This window comes from Argopecten irradians, chromosome 7 (genome assembly GCF_041381155.1).
Source record: "Argopecten irradians isolate NY chromosome 7, Ai_NY, whole genome shotgun sequence".
Classification (NCBI taxonomy): domain Eukaryota; kingdom Metazoa; phylum Mollusca; class Bivalvia; order Pectinida; family Pectinidae; genus Argopecten; species Argopecten irradians.
Genome location: NC_091140.1, coordinates 4,248,084 through 4,269,215, shown reverse-complemented (window position 1 = coordinate 4,269,215; position 21,132 = coordinate 4,248,084). Strand labels below are relative to the sequence as shown.

General features: G+C 34.3%; 1 protein-coding gene and 1 pseudogene across 1 annotated transcript; both read left to right on the top strand.

Annotated features, from left to right (window-relative positions):
* The first annotated feature begins 8,288 nt into the window (after positions 1-8,288).
* Positions 8,289-13,994, top strand: LOC138326747 (elastase-1-like). Its single transcript, XM_069272756.1, has 7 exons — positions 8,289-8,586; positions 9,362-9,536; positions 10,427-10,517; positions 11,111-11,342; positions 11,946-11,987; positions 12,469-12,617; positions 13,225-13,994. The coding sequence occupies exons 1-7, from the start codon at positions 8,508-8,510 to the stop codon at positions 13,456-13,458; spliced, it is 1,002 nt and encodes a 333-aa protein (XP_069128857.1). The 5' UTR covers positions 8,289-8,507; the 3' UTR covers positions 13,459-13,994.
* Positions 13,995-15,740: 1,746 nt separating this feature from the next.
* LOC138327324 (heat shock 70 kDa protein 12A-like) overlaps positions 15,741-21,132 on the top strand; it is a 117,785-nt pseudogene continuing 112,393 nt past the window's right edge.

Genomic DNA, 21,132 nt, shown 5'->3' with positions numbered 1-21,132 from the left:
GACAACCATGTTTAAAAAGACAATAACAGATTTGGTTCATTTGATTATTTCATTCATCTTTTTCGTGACACATATATCAAAACTTTTTTAGACATAAAATACATTTTGCTTACACACCCATTCTCATTCGTATTACACGTATACTTCATAATCATAATATTAATGAAATTATGATTATTGATCAATCCATGGTACTTGCTAAGAATTACTGAGCAAACTAGTATTTAAAGCAACATCTTCATCACAATTCCAAAATCAACGAAAACTAGCGTTACTCGCGTTCTGTATACAAAAACACTCATTTCTGCTTGCTACCTCTAATCTTGTTTGTCTTAAAATATGCATTCCCGATTATTTGCGCCAATTGGTATTAAATTTTTTTTTCTGTGCTGTATAAGTTGTATTCTTTTTTTGTCAGCACCAAATTGATCAAGTAACTCATAGGTTAATGCTTTTATCAAGTTAGTCGATGTATAATTCATTAAAAGATATGAATATTCTACTTCGTCAGACTCGGAACTTTAAAATCTTAACATTTGTTGCAGGAGTTAATAACAGATAATAACAAAAACAAAGAAAACAACTGCTTAATTAAGAGTAGTTATATAATATATAAAATGTTAAACAAACCACCACCCACAAAGATACAATACATCTTATGTAAATGTCAGGTTAAATGTTTGTCACAAATTATTTAGGATTAATTATATATGCTTATTACCAGCACACACACATTTACATCAAAGTTATAAAAATCTAAAAATATAAAATTAACATTTGATAAAGAAATCTTTTATGTAAATCTAGTGTAAATCAAGGAAGTCGATGTATATTTCATTAAAATATATGAATATTCGATGATTTTTCTCACGCGCATAATAAATACAATATGTATAAATACTACCTGTACTTCGTTAGACTAGGAACTTCAAAAAACATTTGTTGCAGGTGTTAAATGATAATAACAAAAAGAAGAAAACAATTGCCTGCTAAATTAAAAGTAGTTAAACAAACCACCACCCACACAGAAATTTTGCAATACATTTTATGTAAATGTCAGGATAAATGTTTGCCACAAATTATTTAGGATTAATTATCTCTGCTTATTACATGTACCAGCACACACACATTTACAGTTATAAAAATCTATATATGTAAATAGAACATTTAATAAAGAAAACTTTTTGTGTAACTCTAGTGTTGTAATATTTGATAGTATATATGTATTAATAAACCAGCAAAGCAATAAGGTTGTTATGTTTTAAGATAAAAATATGAGACTACCACATAAACATACACAAAACCGTGGAAAATTCTATAAAATCGACAATACACATGGTGAATAACACGGTAGACAATAATTCGGCTGTCACTATAACTGTTGTTCGTCGACAGAATTAGGTTTACATATTAATTCGTGGTCCAAAACTGCAAGGCGATGTTTTAATGGCAAAGTGACGAAGTAAGCTACTATATATATATTATTAAAGAAACAAGTATGTAGAAACTAATACAGATTTTAATGTTACAAATGTTAAAGAATTGCAGAACTTAGCAAAATACCTCAAAGCTGCTAATGCGAAAAAGACCTGTATTAATCAATTAGTTATACTCTTCTGAGTGTAGTACTGTCTACCTGTATGTTTGCATTATATGGTCATTTGAATGTCATGTGTTACGCCTATATATCCAACTGATGAAACAGCAGACTCAAAGTGAATAAAACCTGAAACTTAATGTATCATAATACTAATGACGTTTTAAAGATGCTCCACCGACGACAAAGCATAAACTATACCCATCATTTAAACAATAACCTATGTTGAATCCTCATTATATGTCTGATTAACACAAAAATACATATGAAATAACTTATTTTGCTTTTGGTACATGCACAATCACTACCTTTTTGCTATCGGGAAGTAACTAGTTATTTCTGATATTTTTATCTTGAAATAAAATAAGAAGATAAAACTTTTCTATGAAGGTAATGGTGTAAAGTAAGTAACTTTGTAAATGAAAAAAAACTTAATTTGTCTATTCCATGGTTTTGATTAAAACAAACTTATTGACACGCCATACTCATAAGTATTTGGTCATTTTGCGAAATACGGAATGGATGTAGCATCTTTAATTCGAAATGACAAAACCTGGCTGACCTTCCATCTCATGACATAAAAACCACAAATATTTTCTCTTCCCCCCGGACCACTCTAAAAAATATTAAAGATAAACTGTTATCTGTCGTGCCTTTTGATGAGGAGCTTTAGCTACAACTGACAGTCCCTAAAATTTAGTTCACACTCTACATACTGACCTATTTAGTTTCACACTCTTTGTCAGAATCAGAACTTCGGAACTAATCCTTTATATTGTTATCGCCGACGTTGGAAATCTTTTCCGTCTTTTAGACTTTTAAACATATGTTACATATGAATAAATCAGCAGCTAAATTAAACACAAACCATTATATACAAAATTTTACAAGCTACATATCCCTCGTGATTTTTAAACCCCTTTCCTGAATTTTGTAGATATTATTTTTTCTTTATAAACACTATATATAAAATAAACGAATATTTATGAACAGGTATGAAAAAATAACACAAATTAAGTTGGGTGCATATTTGTTTACAATTGGTGGTGATGGTGTAACCCCTGCTATATTAAGGAGTGGCGATTAGTGGTAAACACGTAGCTTTAATACCGGATAACCCCCATCGTCCAAAATATGACCCCTGACAACAACAAGAATAAAGGTCTCCAACATCCCCCTCTCAGTTGATGACAGGGTTATTAAAAGGGCATTAGAAAGTAAAAGTTACACAAAATATACACACGGTATTAATGGTGTTATCTGTTAGTATGGTCAGCCTAGAAATTCCACAAACCTTAGTGTGACACAAACTAAAACAAAGTAGAAACAAGAAGGACAAAGAGTATCATAGTGTACAAAAGACGGGGTATATGCGAATCTAAACAAACAAATGACTGTGTATCTCATAAAGCAAGGAGAAGGAAGAGTAAAAATATAGAGGATGAATAATAATCGGAAGAGGAAGACTAGCAAATGGAAGAGAAGGTATATGAGAAGAACGAAAGGTGATAAACAAAAAGCAACGGATTGATTTTTAAATACACACTACAAATCAAAACTCTTTAAAGAAATTTGGCTTCATGAGAAGAAGTGATCATAAGACTCCTGTTCAATCAAGGGATCAAGCAAATCAATGCAGAGGTCCCTACGCACGACCTCAACATCAAGGGTAGGGGAAGAAAAATGTATCATAAATGTATAATGTAAATTGATGGCAACTATTAATATAATATCTCTTTGAGAATTACATGAGTATGGATATAGATATAACAGTTTTGGAAGTAGAAAAAATTGTGGAGTTTCTATTTTAGTTAAACAAAATTGTAAACATTAAAGCTTCAAATGAAGGAAGATATGTCTTAATGATTATGGAGATTGCTAAAACAATAATTTTGTGGATAAGTTTATGCTTATTTAACTTTGATTGGTCAAACTCCAACATATCGTAATTCTACTATGTACTATAGTGTGTCGATACTATTTTTGTTTTGGCAAGTAACGCCCAAATTAAATAACAACAATAAAATATAATACTTTTCATTTTATCCTTTTAGGATCTGCTCTTGTGAAATTTCAGTCCCGTTTAAGTCTGATTGGCTTTTAACCTCGGACTATTTTTATAGCGCATTTCCTTTTTAATATCATAGTATTTACTGTATACGTAGTTGCTGTAGTATTAAACAACAGAATATTGTCTCTTAATTTGGGCACTATGTTTTATGGCGGAAAGATATTTTGACGCCTTGTATGGTATTAAGTGGCCCTGCATGTAGACGAGAAACAAATGATGTCAATTTAAAGTTTGAAGTTTCCCAATGCGTCACTGTTATTTATCATGTTCATCTGAACTCTAGGTAGTTAATTAACACGGGTTTTCAAAATTTTCAAACTCAAGTTTGATAAACATTATAAACAACAGTCACGTGTTCGGGAACCTCTATTTATACACATTACGTATTATATATATATGTAGTATATCTACTCTTCATCAATTGAGTGAATAAACATTGATTTCTGTTTATCTATGCGTTATCATAAATATTATGAAACTTTAAATCATTTTTTCTCAAAACTTTTGAAAATGCACTTACGACCTTTTTTGCCTGTACTATTAATCCAGTTTCATTACGTTGTACAATAACACCAACAGATTATGCGTTCGTGTGTCCATTATTCGGTTCACAGTAATAACCTTCCTCTTGTTGTTAGACTTCAGGATTTTTTTGATCAAAGTTGCGCTGTTGTCATTGTTTCATTAAACCTGTGAGGTGTTCCAGCTTTTGTGTTGAAGGCAAATGTGTGTATGTGCCATTACCGTATCCACCCGGTTCAGAAGCTTGTTCTTGTGTTAAATAAATTCCATGTGTGTTATTATGCGGGTCATTTCCTTGTAATCTAGCGGCATCATTAGATGTTGAATATTTTCGGAATATGACATGGCGACGTAACAGAAGAACAATTACGGTGAAGACAATGACGATGGCAAACCCCCTGTAACAGATCCAACAATGACTTTTGTTTGACTTTGGCCATCTTGTGGTGTATCCGTTGGCTGATTACCCACAGTTGGAATATTTATAGGTGACGATAGGTTTTCAGAGGGAAACACAGACAACCTCGTCGTTTTCTGATTGACAGTTCCATCAGACCGAGGACTAGAGACCAATTCGGACTGATATGATAGAGTTGTGATCTGTCGTAACACAGACGTCACCGTTGTTGTATTTAGCTTTGTTGTAGATACATCGGTAATTTTAGTACAGAACTGGTGGTCGAGTGGGAGTTATAGGATGAACTTGTGGTCTTACGTAACAGAGATGAATTGATGCAAAGAGCTGGATGGAAAGTATCACAGTAAAAGCAATGGGTTTGTAGGTACCAAGGACTGCTACACATTTGTCAGTGTTGCTTGTTGGAGAGCCCCAATACATATAAGTCTCTGCGAACGTACCGATCCAGTCCGGATAGATGTTATTGTCAGGTAGATTATAACTAGTTGATCTATTACCTAGCTGTAACTTACGTTCAAAGCATAATGGAAATATGTCGAGCCATTATCGTAGTGTCCATACTTTGAAACCTTCATTAGTGTTCGGAAGTCTAGAGATAGTAAATGTTGCTCTATCACAGTCCTTAGCAACGTACTTTGGTGGATGTCCATAAGGTTGAAACTGAACTGCCAGACAGTCACCATCACCAGATATGTCGGTGTCATTGTTTTCCATACTAAAGTGACACATACAATGAGTAGTAACATTGTTGCTATCTCGAGCTGAGCCTCTACCACAATAAAGGTATTTTGTATTAACACAGTTCCCTGCCGCACACTCTGTTGAAATAGTTTTAACATCTTTGTAACAAACACACATTTTCTCTGTCAGTACAAACCTGTTAAAGTTACAATACCGCAAACAGTCTTTTGCTGGATTTGCTCGTGACGTCATTAATGTCGAGGTATAATTGTTCCTGAATATTCCGTGATGACATCCCTCGAAATTTATCCATACACGTTTGGCGTGCGCCCCTATCCATCCTGTCCAATGAGGATCCCATGACAATACCAGTTCCATGTGCTTGGCCACGTTTTCAAAGTATCCTTCTAATGCGAGCCCTGGCATCAAGCAATGGTTGTCATTATACGTGTCATACCATGTTTGATTTCCAGACAAATCGACAAAGTAGAGGTTTTTACAAAAAACCAATTTCACCAAGCACAGAAGAAAAGCATATTCGAGAATAAAACGCCATTTATTTGGGCGTTTAAGTCCTGGTGAATGATATAATCTTTCTGTTATGATATTGCATAAAAACCCAGATAAGTAGTGTGACTGATAGCACTGTTTACGTTATGTAGATATCATTGTTCACAAGGTAGTAGAGGTATTTATTGATTATCTTATTCGATGCGTTATATCACGCGAAATCTTATCTTGATGTCGTTGAATTGTGTCGATCCTATTTTTGTTTTGCAAGTTATGGTCAAATTAAATAACAACAATAAAATATAATACTTTCCATTTTATCCTTTTATGAACTGCTCTGGTTAGATTTCAGTCTCGTTTAAGTCTCGTTTCATTATAAATTAAAGAATTCGTGAGATTTTTAAAAAACGAATTTTTCTTTATTTGTGTACAGTTTCCGTATAAAAATATGTAAAAAAGATAAAGTTCTTTTTTTTTGTAGATTTTTTATGCAAAAAGTTTAAGAAACTACCAATTTGGCAGCCATTTTGAAAAAGTGCATTTCTTTAACGTTGTAGTGAGGTTAAATTTCATCGCCTGCATGACGATAATTTTAGCTTATCAAGTTCTTTTTTGCTTTAAATTGTAAATCTTTTTATGTTCAACTGTTATGAATATACATGCATTAAGCATCTGCACGAAAACTTATCATTCCATTTGAAATGTAGCCCTATCATATATCTATTCCACATGATGACTTCATCATTACAGTTTCTACTGTAAATTGGTAAGTTGAGGTATACATTGTAAAGTTTTAAAAATTATAATCGCAATGCATTTCTTTAAATAACTAGAAACAATTCCGTTGTGTGTAATACATGTGACAGAACGTTTGAGCTGGACCCTGCTGTCTGGCAATATACCGCTCAATGAGAGTATTACTATCATAATCAGAAAGGACTCCGACGCCTTGTCGAATTTCTGGTTATAAAATGAATGCAAAAGGAAACAAATCATCATCTATATTCCATGTACAGTAGTTATTGACGTAATTGAAGGAGAAACGCCTGTTACATATTGTAGTGCTAAGTCTAGTTTCGTGAAAAATGACGCGGATATCCGATTGTACCACTATCACAATAAAGTAATTCAAGAAGAAAGTGACCTGGTATATATAGCTACATGTCGGTCATTGAGATATTATCAAATTCTTTAACGAGGTACCCAAATCTACTGCAGATTTTTATGTATCTGCATATTGCATAGTTTTCCGCCCAACGCGTAATGTCATATATTTGAGAGATTATTTGTTGTGGTTTTACGTCCTATCGACAGCCAAGGTCATATAAGGACGTGCCAGGTTTGATGATGGAGGAAGGCCTGAGTACCCGGAGAAAAACCACCGACCAGAAGTCAGTACCTTGCAACTGCCCCACAAATGATTCAAACGCGCGACCCAGAGGTTAAGGGCTTGTGGTAATATGTCGGGACATCTTAGCCACTCAGCCACCACGGCCCCTGTTTGAGAGAAAATGGCATGGGTTTCACTAACAAAGCAATGACGTCACAAGGGATACCTAACCACAATGAAGCTGTAATATGCAAAATACTAATCGCCTGTAATTGGATGCCAGAAATTGGACACGAGAAAGGTTAAGAGGAGTCAGGGATTAATCAACGTTATCCATCCTCTTTAGTCGAATAATGAGATGATCAAGGCAGGGGGGACTCATTTAAAACATTGTACACTGTATATGATAACGTAGATGGCGATCGAACTAACCAGACAGTTTTGTCGTCTGTTAAGTCCGTTCGATTTCCGCTCAGAACCAGCGCAAGATCTGTAGATCAAAGACATTATTAAACCGATTTTCTCAGTATGACCGAAATTTATAATAGATTCGTCAACCACAATTAAGAAACGGCTAGCACTTCTATTTACTTACTAAAAGTTGTTGATGGATGTATTTGTTAGAGTTGATATTGTTTTGATAACTTACATTTCATCTTAAGTAACTTGTCAACCTTCTATATTCGAGGTACATGCAATTTGATTTGTATGGAGTCATTTGCTAGACCATTTCACTTTTCATATTTCACTACGGAAATGGTAAAAAATAATAAAGAGAATGGCTTTGGTTCACATCACATGCTAATCGTCTCACAAAGATCACATCACAAATTATTATTTTGGAAGACTTTTTGCCTAACACCGTTGTCTATATCATCAAGCTGGTGTTTCATGTTAGTTCATAAGGAAAGAACAGAAGCCAGAGAAGGAGCCAAGTAGACCTTTAAAATCGATACTTTTGCATCCGTCATTTCCAGCACAAGAGCGTTATTAGCCCGTACTATTTCTATCTACTGCTGACAGACATCCTACCACACTCGAGGTCAAACGCAGGTGTGCATTAATTCACACCTGTTCGGAGAACCAGAAGTTTTTGACGTCATACAAAATCTGACAAAATCTGGTCCTCATAGCGTTCATCTAGTATTATAGTTGACATTATCAACTGTCGAGTGTTTTCCTGAATGACAACTAAGTGGACGATTGGAACACAGTCCGAAGCCATGTCCCAATAATTGATGACGCTGTTCTTGACCTCTGGCTAACCAGAGAAGGTCACTCAAAAGCATCAGGCCGGACACAAACGAAAGTCAGAAGGCAGTTGAGAGTGGTGATCATTCTGTTATTTGGCGATCAAGGTGCCGTTTTGATATTCGCCATGTTTATTCCTCGTTATAACGTGGATTTTTATGTTATGGCAATAATGCATCTTATTGCTGTGATGATATGCTGTCAAGGTAAGATAGTCAGGATAAAGTCTGCATCATCGTAATCAAATAATTCAACCAGTGATTTCTTACATGTTTCTCCACATTTTGCAAAGTACTGTATTTACTAGACTTCGGCTGAATTTGATATACCTGATGAAGATACTATTTACATGTGATTGTATTATAAATGACAAGACAAATAAAGCTAAGCTCAGTTGTTGGTTGTTGAATCAGGCTTTTCGTCCTGATAACGCCCTGGCTCGCCTTTCACCTAGCCGGGCGGGGTTCGATCCCCAGTAAGAACATGAAAAAGTTAAAGGTCATCTGACGATCACATGTTTTTTCTCCGGGCACTCCAGTTTCCTCCCACACTTCAGTTTCCTCCCATACTTAGACCCCTCGCGCGCTTGCATCGGGATCATCGAAAGTGATTTGCATAACTTGTATAACCTGTTTCACAATCGGTGTAAAATAAAGGGCTCACTTATTGGCCTTCCTTGTATGCAATGCAGTTTTTTGGGTAGCTGAATTATATCAATGATGTGTGTTTTTGCAATAGTGAAAATTGTTGCCCATTTTATAGCGCTGTCTCTCCCTAGCATACCGCCATTTCTAGTCCTCAAAGTGAAAATGAAATCAATCCGTGACGCCTATAAATGGAATATTAATACATGTCAATTTAGTTGTTAGGAATTCTTAGTATTCCTGAGAAGTTCTACTTGAATTGTACCTTTCCCGGTATTACCCTACGTTGCGAAAAATTCCTGTCATACATATTGAATATATATGGTCTATACCCTAGGAGAGAGTACAGAGAGCCCAAGTCCTCTGATGATTATTGGCGGTAAGGATTCCCGCAGTACCTCCTGGCCGTGGCAGGCTGGGGTGGTGGTGTCGAGGGAAGGGTTCGTGTGTGGAGGCACCCTGATAGAGTACGATACCGTCCTCACAGCGGCACACTGTGTCAGCGGACTCACGTGAGTAATTATGTCCCTAGACTGGCCACTAGTCTCTTGAATATTAAAAAAAATCACTAAAATTTGGCTTGATCATTTTTGTCTCTACTACATGCCTGATTCTAGTTTCAAACTAGGGGGAGATAATCTAGTAAGAACTTCTGAGAAAACCTTATTAACAACTTAGGGTCTGATGGCCAGTCTATTATGTCCACATCACTTAGAATATTGCTCGTACTTTCTTGTTAAAATTACACATGTGCGACAGTTTAATTATGCATCACTTTGGGATGACACTTTATCTAGCCTTAGTGTTCTCTTTGCCCTATTACTAGTAGTAATAATTGTAATAGTAGTGTAAGTTGTCTAGTATAGTATGTTCGTGACATGTTTAAAGCATATTTATGACGAAGTATACAAAACGATATTTCGAGCAAATAGTTCTAGCGATATGATAACCATTTGTACTAAATAAAGCATTTATCATCACATGACTTGATATTTTAACACCGGGCCAAATCAGTCTCTGCTAGATTTGTGGCATGGATGTAGTAGTAATAAAGGCAGGCGAACAGAACGGATAATTTAGAAATTGTAATGCCATAATGTCTGGTATAACCATGTAATTTGGCTTCTTGGTTATGTAAAAGAATTAGCCTGAGTGAATTGTCTCTTTAACCGAATTTTACTCGCTATATACTCTTGTCTCGTTTACGAAGGTGATCGCATGCCCTTCTCTCAATTTATTACAAAAGTGCACATCAGAAAGAACGAAAGATGGTTTCGGCTATGAATTAACTAAAATTTTAGATATTATTGTGGAAGCTAAATTTGAGTGTAAAAGCGTAGCGCGGTGTGATTAAAATATCAGTATTATAATATGAAGTGATATGAACATGTTTGATGTTCAGGTCAGACAGATTAACAGTTGTACTGGGGGATTACAACCGAGACGTTCCGGAGGGCACTGAACAGTACGTAGAGGTGATGGCTATGTCGTTGGTGAGTTATTCTATTTACAGTGACTGGCAAACAAGGTATGTCGAGTGCGACGATGTCCCCTCTTACTCATGCGCCATTTTAAGCCGATTGGAAAATCTTTTCGCACTGACAATAACTTAAAAGTCATAACAGCAACTCATTCCTTTTCTGTAATTTCATTTTTACGTACATGTCAAAGTTAAATTTATTTTGTTATTCTAACAACAGGTTTCCGACGAAACTGTGTAGATAGTTTATTCACCATAAGAGATTGCGTTTTGTTGCGATACTTATTATAAATTTGTAAACGATAAAGGACCACAAAGTGTATTTCTAACGGTGAAGCACATACGAATGTTGATGTCAACATAACAGAAATTTGTATTGTAAAATATTTCATTACCTTTTGTATTCCATCTGTGATAAGTTTGTGAGATTCAATATGTATATAACATCAAGCATTTGATTTCATCTTTCACCAAAAAACAACATTGCTCTGAAACTGACTGACATAAATTTTGACATTAAAAGTACATCGATAAAGGTAAATTACAAGTCTTCTGTTGATTTTAACAAGCTATTGTTGTTGTTAGTTGATAACTTATATTTGACAGCACCCGATGTATAGTGGTGATTTCCTGGCTGGTTACGACATTGCTCTGCTCCATCTGAAATCTAACGCCACTAAGACCCCCAGGGTAAGGCCGATCCCCGCCCTCGCTAAACGTAACCAGAGGATATCGTACAGGGACTGTTATATCACGGGATGGGGCGTGGTGACCCAGGGGGAGGAGGGTAAGGATGACAGGGAGGAGGTAAAGGAGGAGGAGGACACGGAAGAGGATAGTAAGCCATCGCTGAAATGTTCAAAAACACATTTCTTTTTATTCTCATTGGTTTCAGTAAAATAATTACTGACATGAAAATGGCGTCTTTTAATATAACATGTAAGGTTTTGTATTTCAAGTTAATTAGTTGGTTTCACTTAATGTTCTAGTTACAGCTATTGTTATTTAAGGACTGCTTTATTTGTACATGCAATGTAATACCTACTTTTTATTTTTTTTTCTGTGGGATGGGGGGGGACCCAAAACACAAAACCAAATTAAAGTGGTGTCGATGGAGATCTTAGGAAGAAACACTCAGATAGGAAGAGAAAATATCTAAGATAATATCTTTAATCGCTTTTAATAATAATAGAATGGAGACATCATGTACCATTCCAAAGTCCTACCTGCACAGCAGTTTTAGTTAATGCTAAGGAAGCTTGCCATCATGTTACCTTCACAATTATATTGTTGTACTTGTTGTTTTATATATAAAGTGTATTTGTGACACGATAAACAACCAACTTTAAATATGTTATTAATTACTTTCTTATCCTTATTATAAGATTGATTGCGATTTGCGATGATACACTTTTCAGGATATTACATATTTGCTTTTCAGATACATCTCCGTGCAATGAACTGAAAAAAGTACCAAATGAAGGTAATATTGTTTTATAAGAATAAATAGTTTCATAAATAACAATTTCGATATTGACATTGTGTTTATCATCTGTATATACCAATAAACTGATTTCATCTACCTATACATGAAATAGATCTAAAGTGGTGTATGGCTCTTAGCATTTGTTCGTGTAAATTTACGATCTTGTGAGAGAAATGGCACACACAATTACGAAAACCCTTTATAGACAAGCCTACACCATATTTTTCCATGGCATTTTTGATGGAGAAATATTACAATTTTTCTTAAAGGCAATTAATAAAATTCTGTGCTTGGAATAGATACATCAAAGCCCAAAATTATCGATGATTAAGTTAACCTTATATATCTAGTAAAAAGTTATCTTTGCACAATCAACCTTACATCCTATATTGTTAAGTATTATGGCGTCATATCCTTTATAAAACACTATATCTCGACTATAAATAGATTTACACGTGTGGCTTTTATTGTGTTTCAGTGGGAGACTACGGTCAGTTGGCCACACGCCTCCAGGAAGCTAGCATCAACATCATTACCAACAATAAGTGTAATTCTAAAAGGTTCTGGGACGGAATGGTCAAAACAACCAATCTCTGTGCCTTCTACAAACATACAGCCGCCTGCGAGGTAAGCGTACATTCACATATGGTTTCCCTGAACTTCTTCGTCAGTAACAATGTGTTATAGATTTATCCGGCCACAAACGACATAATAAACAAGTTGTTTTATATGTAATATTCCATCACATTTAAGTTACATGCTCCCACTAACCCATATCATAGATTTTGACTTCACGTTCCTTATTTGTTGTCATTAATGTTACATTTTCAAAGTTGCCCAAATGATACGATTGTAAAATTTAGTTTCTTGCATATCAATTGATTTTTTTAACCACAGCTCATATAATTTTGTCCCAAATGAAAACACCAGGTGTTTCTAGCTGTTCCCATTTTCCTTTATAATACAATTATTATGGTGCAAAATATTAACATTTATTGGCGTATATGCATTATTTAATTTTGATTGTTTTCATCTAACGTTTTTGCAATTTCGTTATTATATATGCTTAATAATGTAATGTACGAGTGGTTAATATGTCACAAGCTAGACCTGTTCGAATCCCATGTGGTGAATTTTCCGGGTTACTCTAGCTTTTCTCCGTTAGTTAACCTTACACACCATAAATGACCCTGGTTGTTAAAAGGTCGTTTACAGATCGGTTCACTTTCCTCAGGGCGATTCTGGTGGTCCATTGATGTGCAAGAGGAAAGGATCTTTTGTTCTAATGGGCACGACATCGTGGGGGGCAGTGTCCTGCCAGGAATACCCGACAGTCTTCACTAAAGTAGCAATCTTCCGGTCCTGGATCCTGGATCAGATACGAGAAAAAAGACAACAAGGTCAAGATCATTTGTCTGTTGCCGACAATGAGCTTTGTGAAGGCCTGTCTGAAGGCGAAAAGTCATAGAAATCTTTAAGATAAGCATATCGAAAATAATCTACAGATTGCAATATTGCAGTTTCCTCACTATGTAAAACTGGAAAAACTAAATTCGTAACTTCTTGGTTGGACGTCTCATTCACTGACAGATTGAAATGTAAATCAACGAATGGTCTGCTGCTAGCTTTAAGTTGCATGAGGGTAGATACTGTTGCAGAAAGCTAATAATACTTTTAACTACTCCTCTCCAAGCATGTGTACTGTGTTTTGATCTGTAAAGCGGTATCTACGATACCGGTTGATAAAGTATAAGAGTCCTAACTGTGACTATCCTTGGTTACGACAATCACTACGTTAGTAATGTAGACTAACCACGTGGGTAAGACCGCCTTTGGCTCGAGAATCAGTGTAAGGCATTCGACATTCCTTTGTGGTCCATAATAGACCTAAACAGACACATTGATTATGTCAATACGTATCTCTTGACGAAGGTGTCTTCCATGGCAGCTGATCATGTCCCAGTTTTTCCTTTTTGTGTATATGTTGTTTTAAATTAATTATAAGTAAACATATTGTAAAAAATCTGCCGTCTTGGTCTCTCTGTTTGTGTCAACATACAAGGAAGGAATATATCGATGTTACAAAATATCTGTATTAACACGTGTTATAGTGGTAGCTTTGTCTTATCGACAGGGACATTAATCTATACCAAATCATATGAACCGGTATGAATTGTCCTCTTGATTATATCACTCAGTGGACAATCGATTTTTTCGTTAATTATAACTCGCTGAGAAATTAACCTTTGTCATGAACATTTATTTTTTTTCTAGTAAATTCATGAATTGCAATCACATTCGACATACGAAGTTCATTTTCTAGATCACTGCAATCATCTTAATTTTATCGATATTTTTCCGAAAGTTAATGACACTATCGCATGATTTATTTCAGTCGTAAATATTTTAGAAGTAATTTAGCCAAACTATCATAAAATACACGTATAAGGTATGATGTAGTTTTTTAAGTACAATGGTTATGGTGTTGTGTTAGCAAAGTGTTTATCTCAAATCTTATCACTTCAACGATATTTTATTTGTGTAGTAATATCTTTTAGCAGGAGATTATCTAAATGTTCCCTGCTGTTACGGTGAAATTGGATGTTCATCTCATTTCCAGATATTTTCAATATAAAAAGGTTTTGTTTCAGAATGGTTAAGGGACTAATCAGTAAAAAGGGAAGCAATAAAGGCAAAATGGTTTGAAATTTATTACACATCTTTTATCAGAGTGAGGAAAGAATGTGAAACGTTAAGCGCGAGTCTAGTACCACAGATGTATATATTATAGTAATACAATCCCAGGACCTTTGATGTGTATAGGTTTATAAATATCTCCTCTGTCATTGTAAATTACATAATGATAAGACATGCGCTACACAATTATATTTCAAAGTGTTGTAAACCGTCTAAAACGAGTCTTGTTTATACCCATCCTCTGTCATTGTAAATTACAGCATGTTACATATTGTAAGACATGCGCTAAAACAAATGTCAAATTGTCTAGAGGCCGGAACATATATAGCGCATCAGATGTTACACACCAATATATGTGGATGTGACAATATTACATTTTCTTTTTCGGGTAATATTTGGCGTTGATTTAGATACAAAGATACCATATAAGTGTGGACACTTTTTAATGAGAGAGCATTTTAGAACACCTTAACCACTTTGCCACTTTAACTCCTACTCAGATATTACATACCTCCACAAATAACGGGTAGATTCAACAAGATACTGTGTAGTGGAAAATATTTACTCAGAGCTGAAGAGAGAATGTCTTTCCGTTTTGATTCGAGGGAACTATCACAAATCTAGAAAACAAAGAAATGGACTATGTAAAATAAAAATTGCTACGATAGAGCATCGTTATATAAAGTATAAAAGGACCAAACGTTCTGTTGTGATAAGTGTCGCAGCAACACTGGTTTTTATATTAGGGTTTTCATAAAACTGGGAAATCAGCAATTATGTGAAAAGGGTCAACTTGATAAACTTTGTTATGCTTAATAGTTGTTACCAATTAATTCTAAATTAAAATCGTGAAATGCCCCAGACATTGCTGAGGACGCTCACTCTTTTACAGCGCCTGGATCTAGTCTATAAAGCAGTTTTTAATCAGATTAGATTCGTTTTGAAGTATAGTTGCGTTACATTTTTGTAGTCCCACTTAAACAAGGAAGTTTAATATTTCTCTGCGTTGTTCCTAAACATGTGATAGGGGGGGTCAGAGGTTAAGATAGTAGTGGTACATCAAAGTCGCGATTAGATTTATAGAATATATAACCTCCCGTCTTGTTCAACAAAGTTATTTACTGAGAAACTAGAGAGCAATTTACTAGTCAGTATTTTACAAGGAACAGAGTATGACACAATTTATGAACTTTAGACTTCGTGGAGTTTGTATGTTGTGAGCTGGAACCGCAACCGTCTGATTGTTATCCAGAAATATTACAACATCCTGTTTATACGGTCTGACAGGCTCATGAGAATGGGAGTTTGGACTGATTGAGGTATGGGTATATTTGGTTATAGATCAATGAGGCATCCGGAGCTGATTCATACCATTGAAAAAGTGTATATAGGCCATAACAATCCAATTCTACTATAAGCATTTCTTAAATATCGATTTAGGTATGAATTTGATTGAGCAGTTTTCTTCTTTGGTTGATCTGTAAAAAAATAGCTGTATAAAATATGTTGATGTGGCTCGCAATAACAATAATAGTAACCTTAGGATCAGCTGTATGATTGAACCTGAAGACACTTTAATGTTCCCAAAAGCATATTATATACAGCTGGCCACCAATATTCCAATGTAAACTACTATGTAAACTGCTACCCTTTTTTGATCAAGTTTTCTATTTACCTTCCCAACATACATTCACATGATCCTTTTATTTTAGTATCATCAGGTCATTATTTGAATTGATTAGATGTCAAATCGACCTTTTAAACAAAAAGGAACAACGAAGCTGACCGACCTGTCCTGACTGATATGGGGAACTGTTTGTGCAAGGTAGGTGCTTTTTTTGTTTTAAGTAGGTCACCTGAATGTTTTATCGTGTAGATTATTCATCTGACGCTAATATATCAACGGCTTTCGTAGATATTTAATACAATACAACATAATACGATACAATCTAGACGATCATAGAACATCACGAGTATTGCTACTGAAAAGAATTATTTAAAATGAATATTTTTACTGAGAACTTGATAAAAAGACTCGCAAGGTACATGTACTAAGAAAACTAGCATACATTATTCACTTACTACGCTGCTACGTTTTACATATTTATCATGCAACTGTCCCACATACTGACAGATAACTACTGCCGGATAAACTTGTGCATTATCCGTCAATACGAAATGCTTTATCCGTCAATACGATCACGTGAATGTATTCCATATCTGACGGAACTTTTCTAACTTGACCCAGAACTTGAACCTTTCGGTGAATGAAACGTCATTCAGTCCCGCTAAAACGTGACGTCACATTCACCGGAATGACGTCATTTTTACGATATCGAAAATCTCGTATAGCGGTGTCGTCTTTTTCTTGGCTCATGACAAAGGTATGGATTGTAAAGTAATTTTTTAATGGGTATTTATTTATTTTTTTGAGCATTTTCATTTTGTTTCAGTGATATAGTACACTGAATAGAATTACGGATACTGTTTGTGAATGTGCTTATTTATTTCCCATGGCAGTAAAAAGGAGTTCACTCTCATTCGGTTTAGCGAATTAATCTTTACCTCCGCATCAAATAAGCGTCTCGCTTCCTCGCTTCGAGCGAAACCAAGTAAATAACTGTCAATTTGCTTTCGTTTTGAATGCAATAATGGTTGCAGGATAAACAGAATACACGGTTAGTATCTAACAATACAAGTTTAATTTGGTGTTCGACACGGAAAGCCGAGATGACTCGGCAAAGCCTCGTCATCTCGGTTTTCCTAAGTCTCGCACCAAAATAAAACTAGTATTGTAATATACTAACAGTGTATTCTCTATATATCCTTCTGTAAAACATTTTATTGATTGTGCAATTTACATGTTGTTAATTACATTTTCATGAAGTTTGATGAGACTAAAATATAATACTTGTAAGATGAGTTATTTTGCTTGTTTAGTTTAAACATTTGTTTATCATTGTTTGCAAACACAATAAACTATTCACCCTATTTGTCGGGAAAATGTATAGCTGCTGGTATAAAATAATATAAAACGTATTTGTTTAGAACCTATCCTGCGAAATGGTATCCATGACATCATAAATATTCAGGAATGATTCATGAACGTTCAAGAATATTAGCAGCTTGTGGTTCGTAAAAAAAGTTCATAAATATTCATCAAATGACTCTCATGGAATTTTCATGAAGTTTTATGAATCCATGAAACACTCATGATTGTTCATGATCAATGTGTCAAGAATTATCCATGAAGTTTTATGCATGACTGCTATTCATTAAAATTCTTCAGAATGAATGAAAATGTTTCTTTCATTTTTTAAAAATTTGATGAATTTCAAAGAATATCCGCTGAAGTCACATGACTTATCACATGACAACATGAGTCACATGACCTCTATACATATTTCCCGCCAAAACAGCACAATCCAAAATGGATGCTGTATCTGCTGGCATACGGAAGGGGAAACCTTATTCATATTAAAATGGAAGTTTTGGTACGAATTATTCCATACCTGGATATCTTTAAGCACAGATGAACACTTTCGAGAAAGTTTTGATTTATCTGCAGTTCTTTTTTACTGATATTGCTATAGTGATTATGCATATTATGATATTGATTTGTTAAATTTTGTCAAATGTTATTGAATTACATTGTCCTTATAAACTATCATGTTTTACAACTATAGGTTTATTTTGGACGAATACTAATTTACTTGGAATGTATTGATTGCTGCATATCACTGAAAACAGCTTTTGTTAGCACTTATCGGAGGTAGTATGGAAATTCAATGAACACAGTAAACTGTTGGGAATTTCATGTTAAACTCTTCTGATGTTATATATTATTATATGAATTATACCTATTGTCATAAGAATTTGTTCCATCAAATACTGATCGATTCTAATAGAGTTGTCATTGGTCTGATTGAAAATTTCAAGTCTGGATCCCAAGTAGAGTTCATAAAATTCAGATGCCGCTGACTTAGTCGGACAACTTACTTTCATTAAACTTCATGAACACGACTCAAGTTCATGAATATTCATAAATTGTTACAGTTCATAAAGTTTCATGAATATTCATGAATTGTTTGTGCATACTGTTGCGAGTTGTAGTTCATGAATAACTCATGAATTATCACGAATTGACATTCATGATCATACATGGTGATTTTAAGTTCATGAATATTCCTAAAATATTCATGAACTTTTTATGGATTTTTATGAATGAGTTGTTCATGAATGTTTATGATTATATTAATAAAAGAGATTAATGAACGTTCATGATTGAAAGGATTCGTGAATGTTCATGAAATAGTTTTCCTAAATTATTCATAGTTATAAGTTCATAAATTGCATGAACATATTCATGAATATTCATATTCATAAATAATTGAAGAATATGCATGAATTTTATCCATGAATTAATTTTACTCATGAACACAATTGTGTCGATTTTGTAACCAGGTAATAGAATTTTTCTCGCGGCTTTAAGTTAAAAGAAAATCCCATCATTATATGCGTTCAGAGTGTAAAAGTATCCCGTCTTGGCCCTCCTGGTTCAAAGCCTATTAACCTTTTGATCTGCACTTCCAATACAGTCATTCCGCAAAGGATGACTAAACAAAACAAAGTTTCTTGGTATTGGCGGAGTTTACCTATTTTTCGGTATTGGCCAGGTTGATAAAACACATTTTCAACCTGGTGGTGTGATATTTTATCACAAAACGTTCTCAATATCATTAGTCTTGAAAGTTTTTAGAGTCAATATTCGATTGCATAGTTATTATACACTTGCATAGTTATTATACACTTGCGTGATAAAATCATAACGATTTCTAACTATGTCCTGTTTCGAATTGAACAAATATATAGAAAAACTAATCATATATTACGTTACATATTGTTTATGTGCACTACGATGTAACCATAGAAACATGAGTACCAAACCTTAAACTACGTTTAATATGTATGGTACAGATGTAACAGAAGTTGTGGTAGTATGATTTATGGACGTCCTAAAATCGATAGTGTTCAATTATGTTTCCTGCTTTAAGTAGTAGTCTAAAGCTGCATTCAAGGAGACCTGTATTCCTGGAGACGAAAACACGAGCATATCTCTGATATCATTTCTATTATACCTCATACTGTTTATGGTCGATATTCTCAAATATCATAGTGCATTTATCAAAAGTTTTTATCTGATAGGAAGGCTTCAAAGTTCATTTCACGTCTTTCATTTTCACATTACAAATATTTACTCCTCAGCTAGAACAAATAAGTTAATATATATTGTTATGTATGACACTAAATACATGTAGTTATGAGATAAGGGAGATAACTCCTATAGTTTTTTGTATCAATACATCCTATAAAGGTCGTATCATTAGTCTAGGTTATAGAACTTTCTAGAATATAATCATGTATAAACAAATATGTTTGTAAACATGTTGATTTTAAGAAGAGATCTAGAATGATCTATTTCCAGAAAGTTATGTGTTTATTTGTTTACTGCTTTTAGTTAGATATTTCTAGAAGTAGAAGGTTCTCCAATATTCTTGAATTAGGGTTAAGCTATATATAATCCAGCTGCCCAAGGCTAATCAGAATTGTAATGAGACCTGTAATAAGACATATCAAGAATTGTACAGCGCCATAAAAGATTCTATTGGGAGAGCTATTGTGACTTTATCTGTGGATTATTACAACACTTTGTGTGGATTTATTCATATTGCCTGGAACTTTACAAATCATCGGTGGACATTCAATTTCCTTGTGGATTTGTGATTATTGTTAATTTGAAACCTGGAAGGATCAAGGATTATACCAGGACATTCGCATACAGATAAGTAACACTTTAAATCATCATACTACTCTTGTACCACCACCATTTACTGTAGATATTGTAAACCATCTCTGTATAATATTGTATATATAATTAAATTGTGTTTTGAATTTAGCTGCTGGTTTCTCATTTCTGTTATTCGTTAATGTAACAGAATTGGGGGCTCGTGTCCGAGATCGATATTTTTATTTGTGAAATCTAACTTTGAAAAATTAATTAAGAAACTTTCAAAATTTGTGTTTAAACTTGGAGTTTACATTTGAAACCAACAGCTAGATAAATATGACTACTATGCAGGTAGAACAGTTTGTTAAAGCGCCATCCCTGGAAGTTCTTTTGCAAGTTAGTAAGAAGGATTTACTGTTATTGGGTAAACATTTAGGCCTTACTATCAAAACTAATTTGAGGAAAGCTGAAATTAGGAATATAATTATAAGATATTTTGTTGACAATGGCAAATTTGACTCTAGTGCATTAGATAGTCTAGAGGAAACAGTCAGTTCAGAAATTCAAATTAGACAAATGGAACTTGAACATGAAATGAAACTAAGACAAATGGAAATAGATAAAGAGAAAGAAATGGGAGAAAGAGAAATTGAGAAA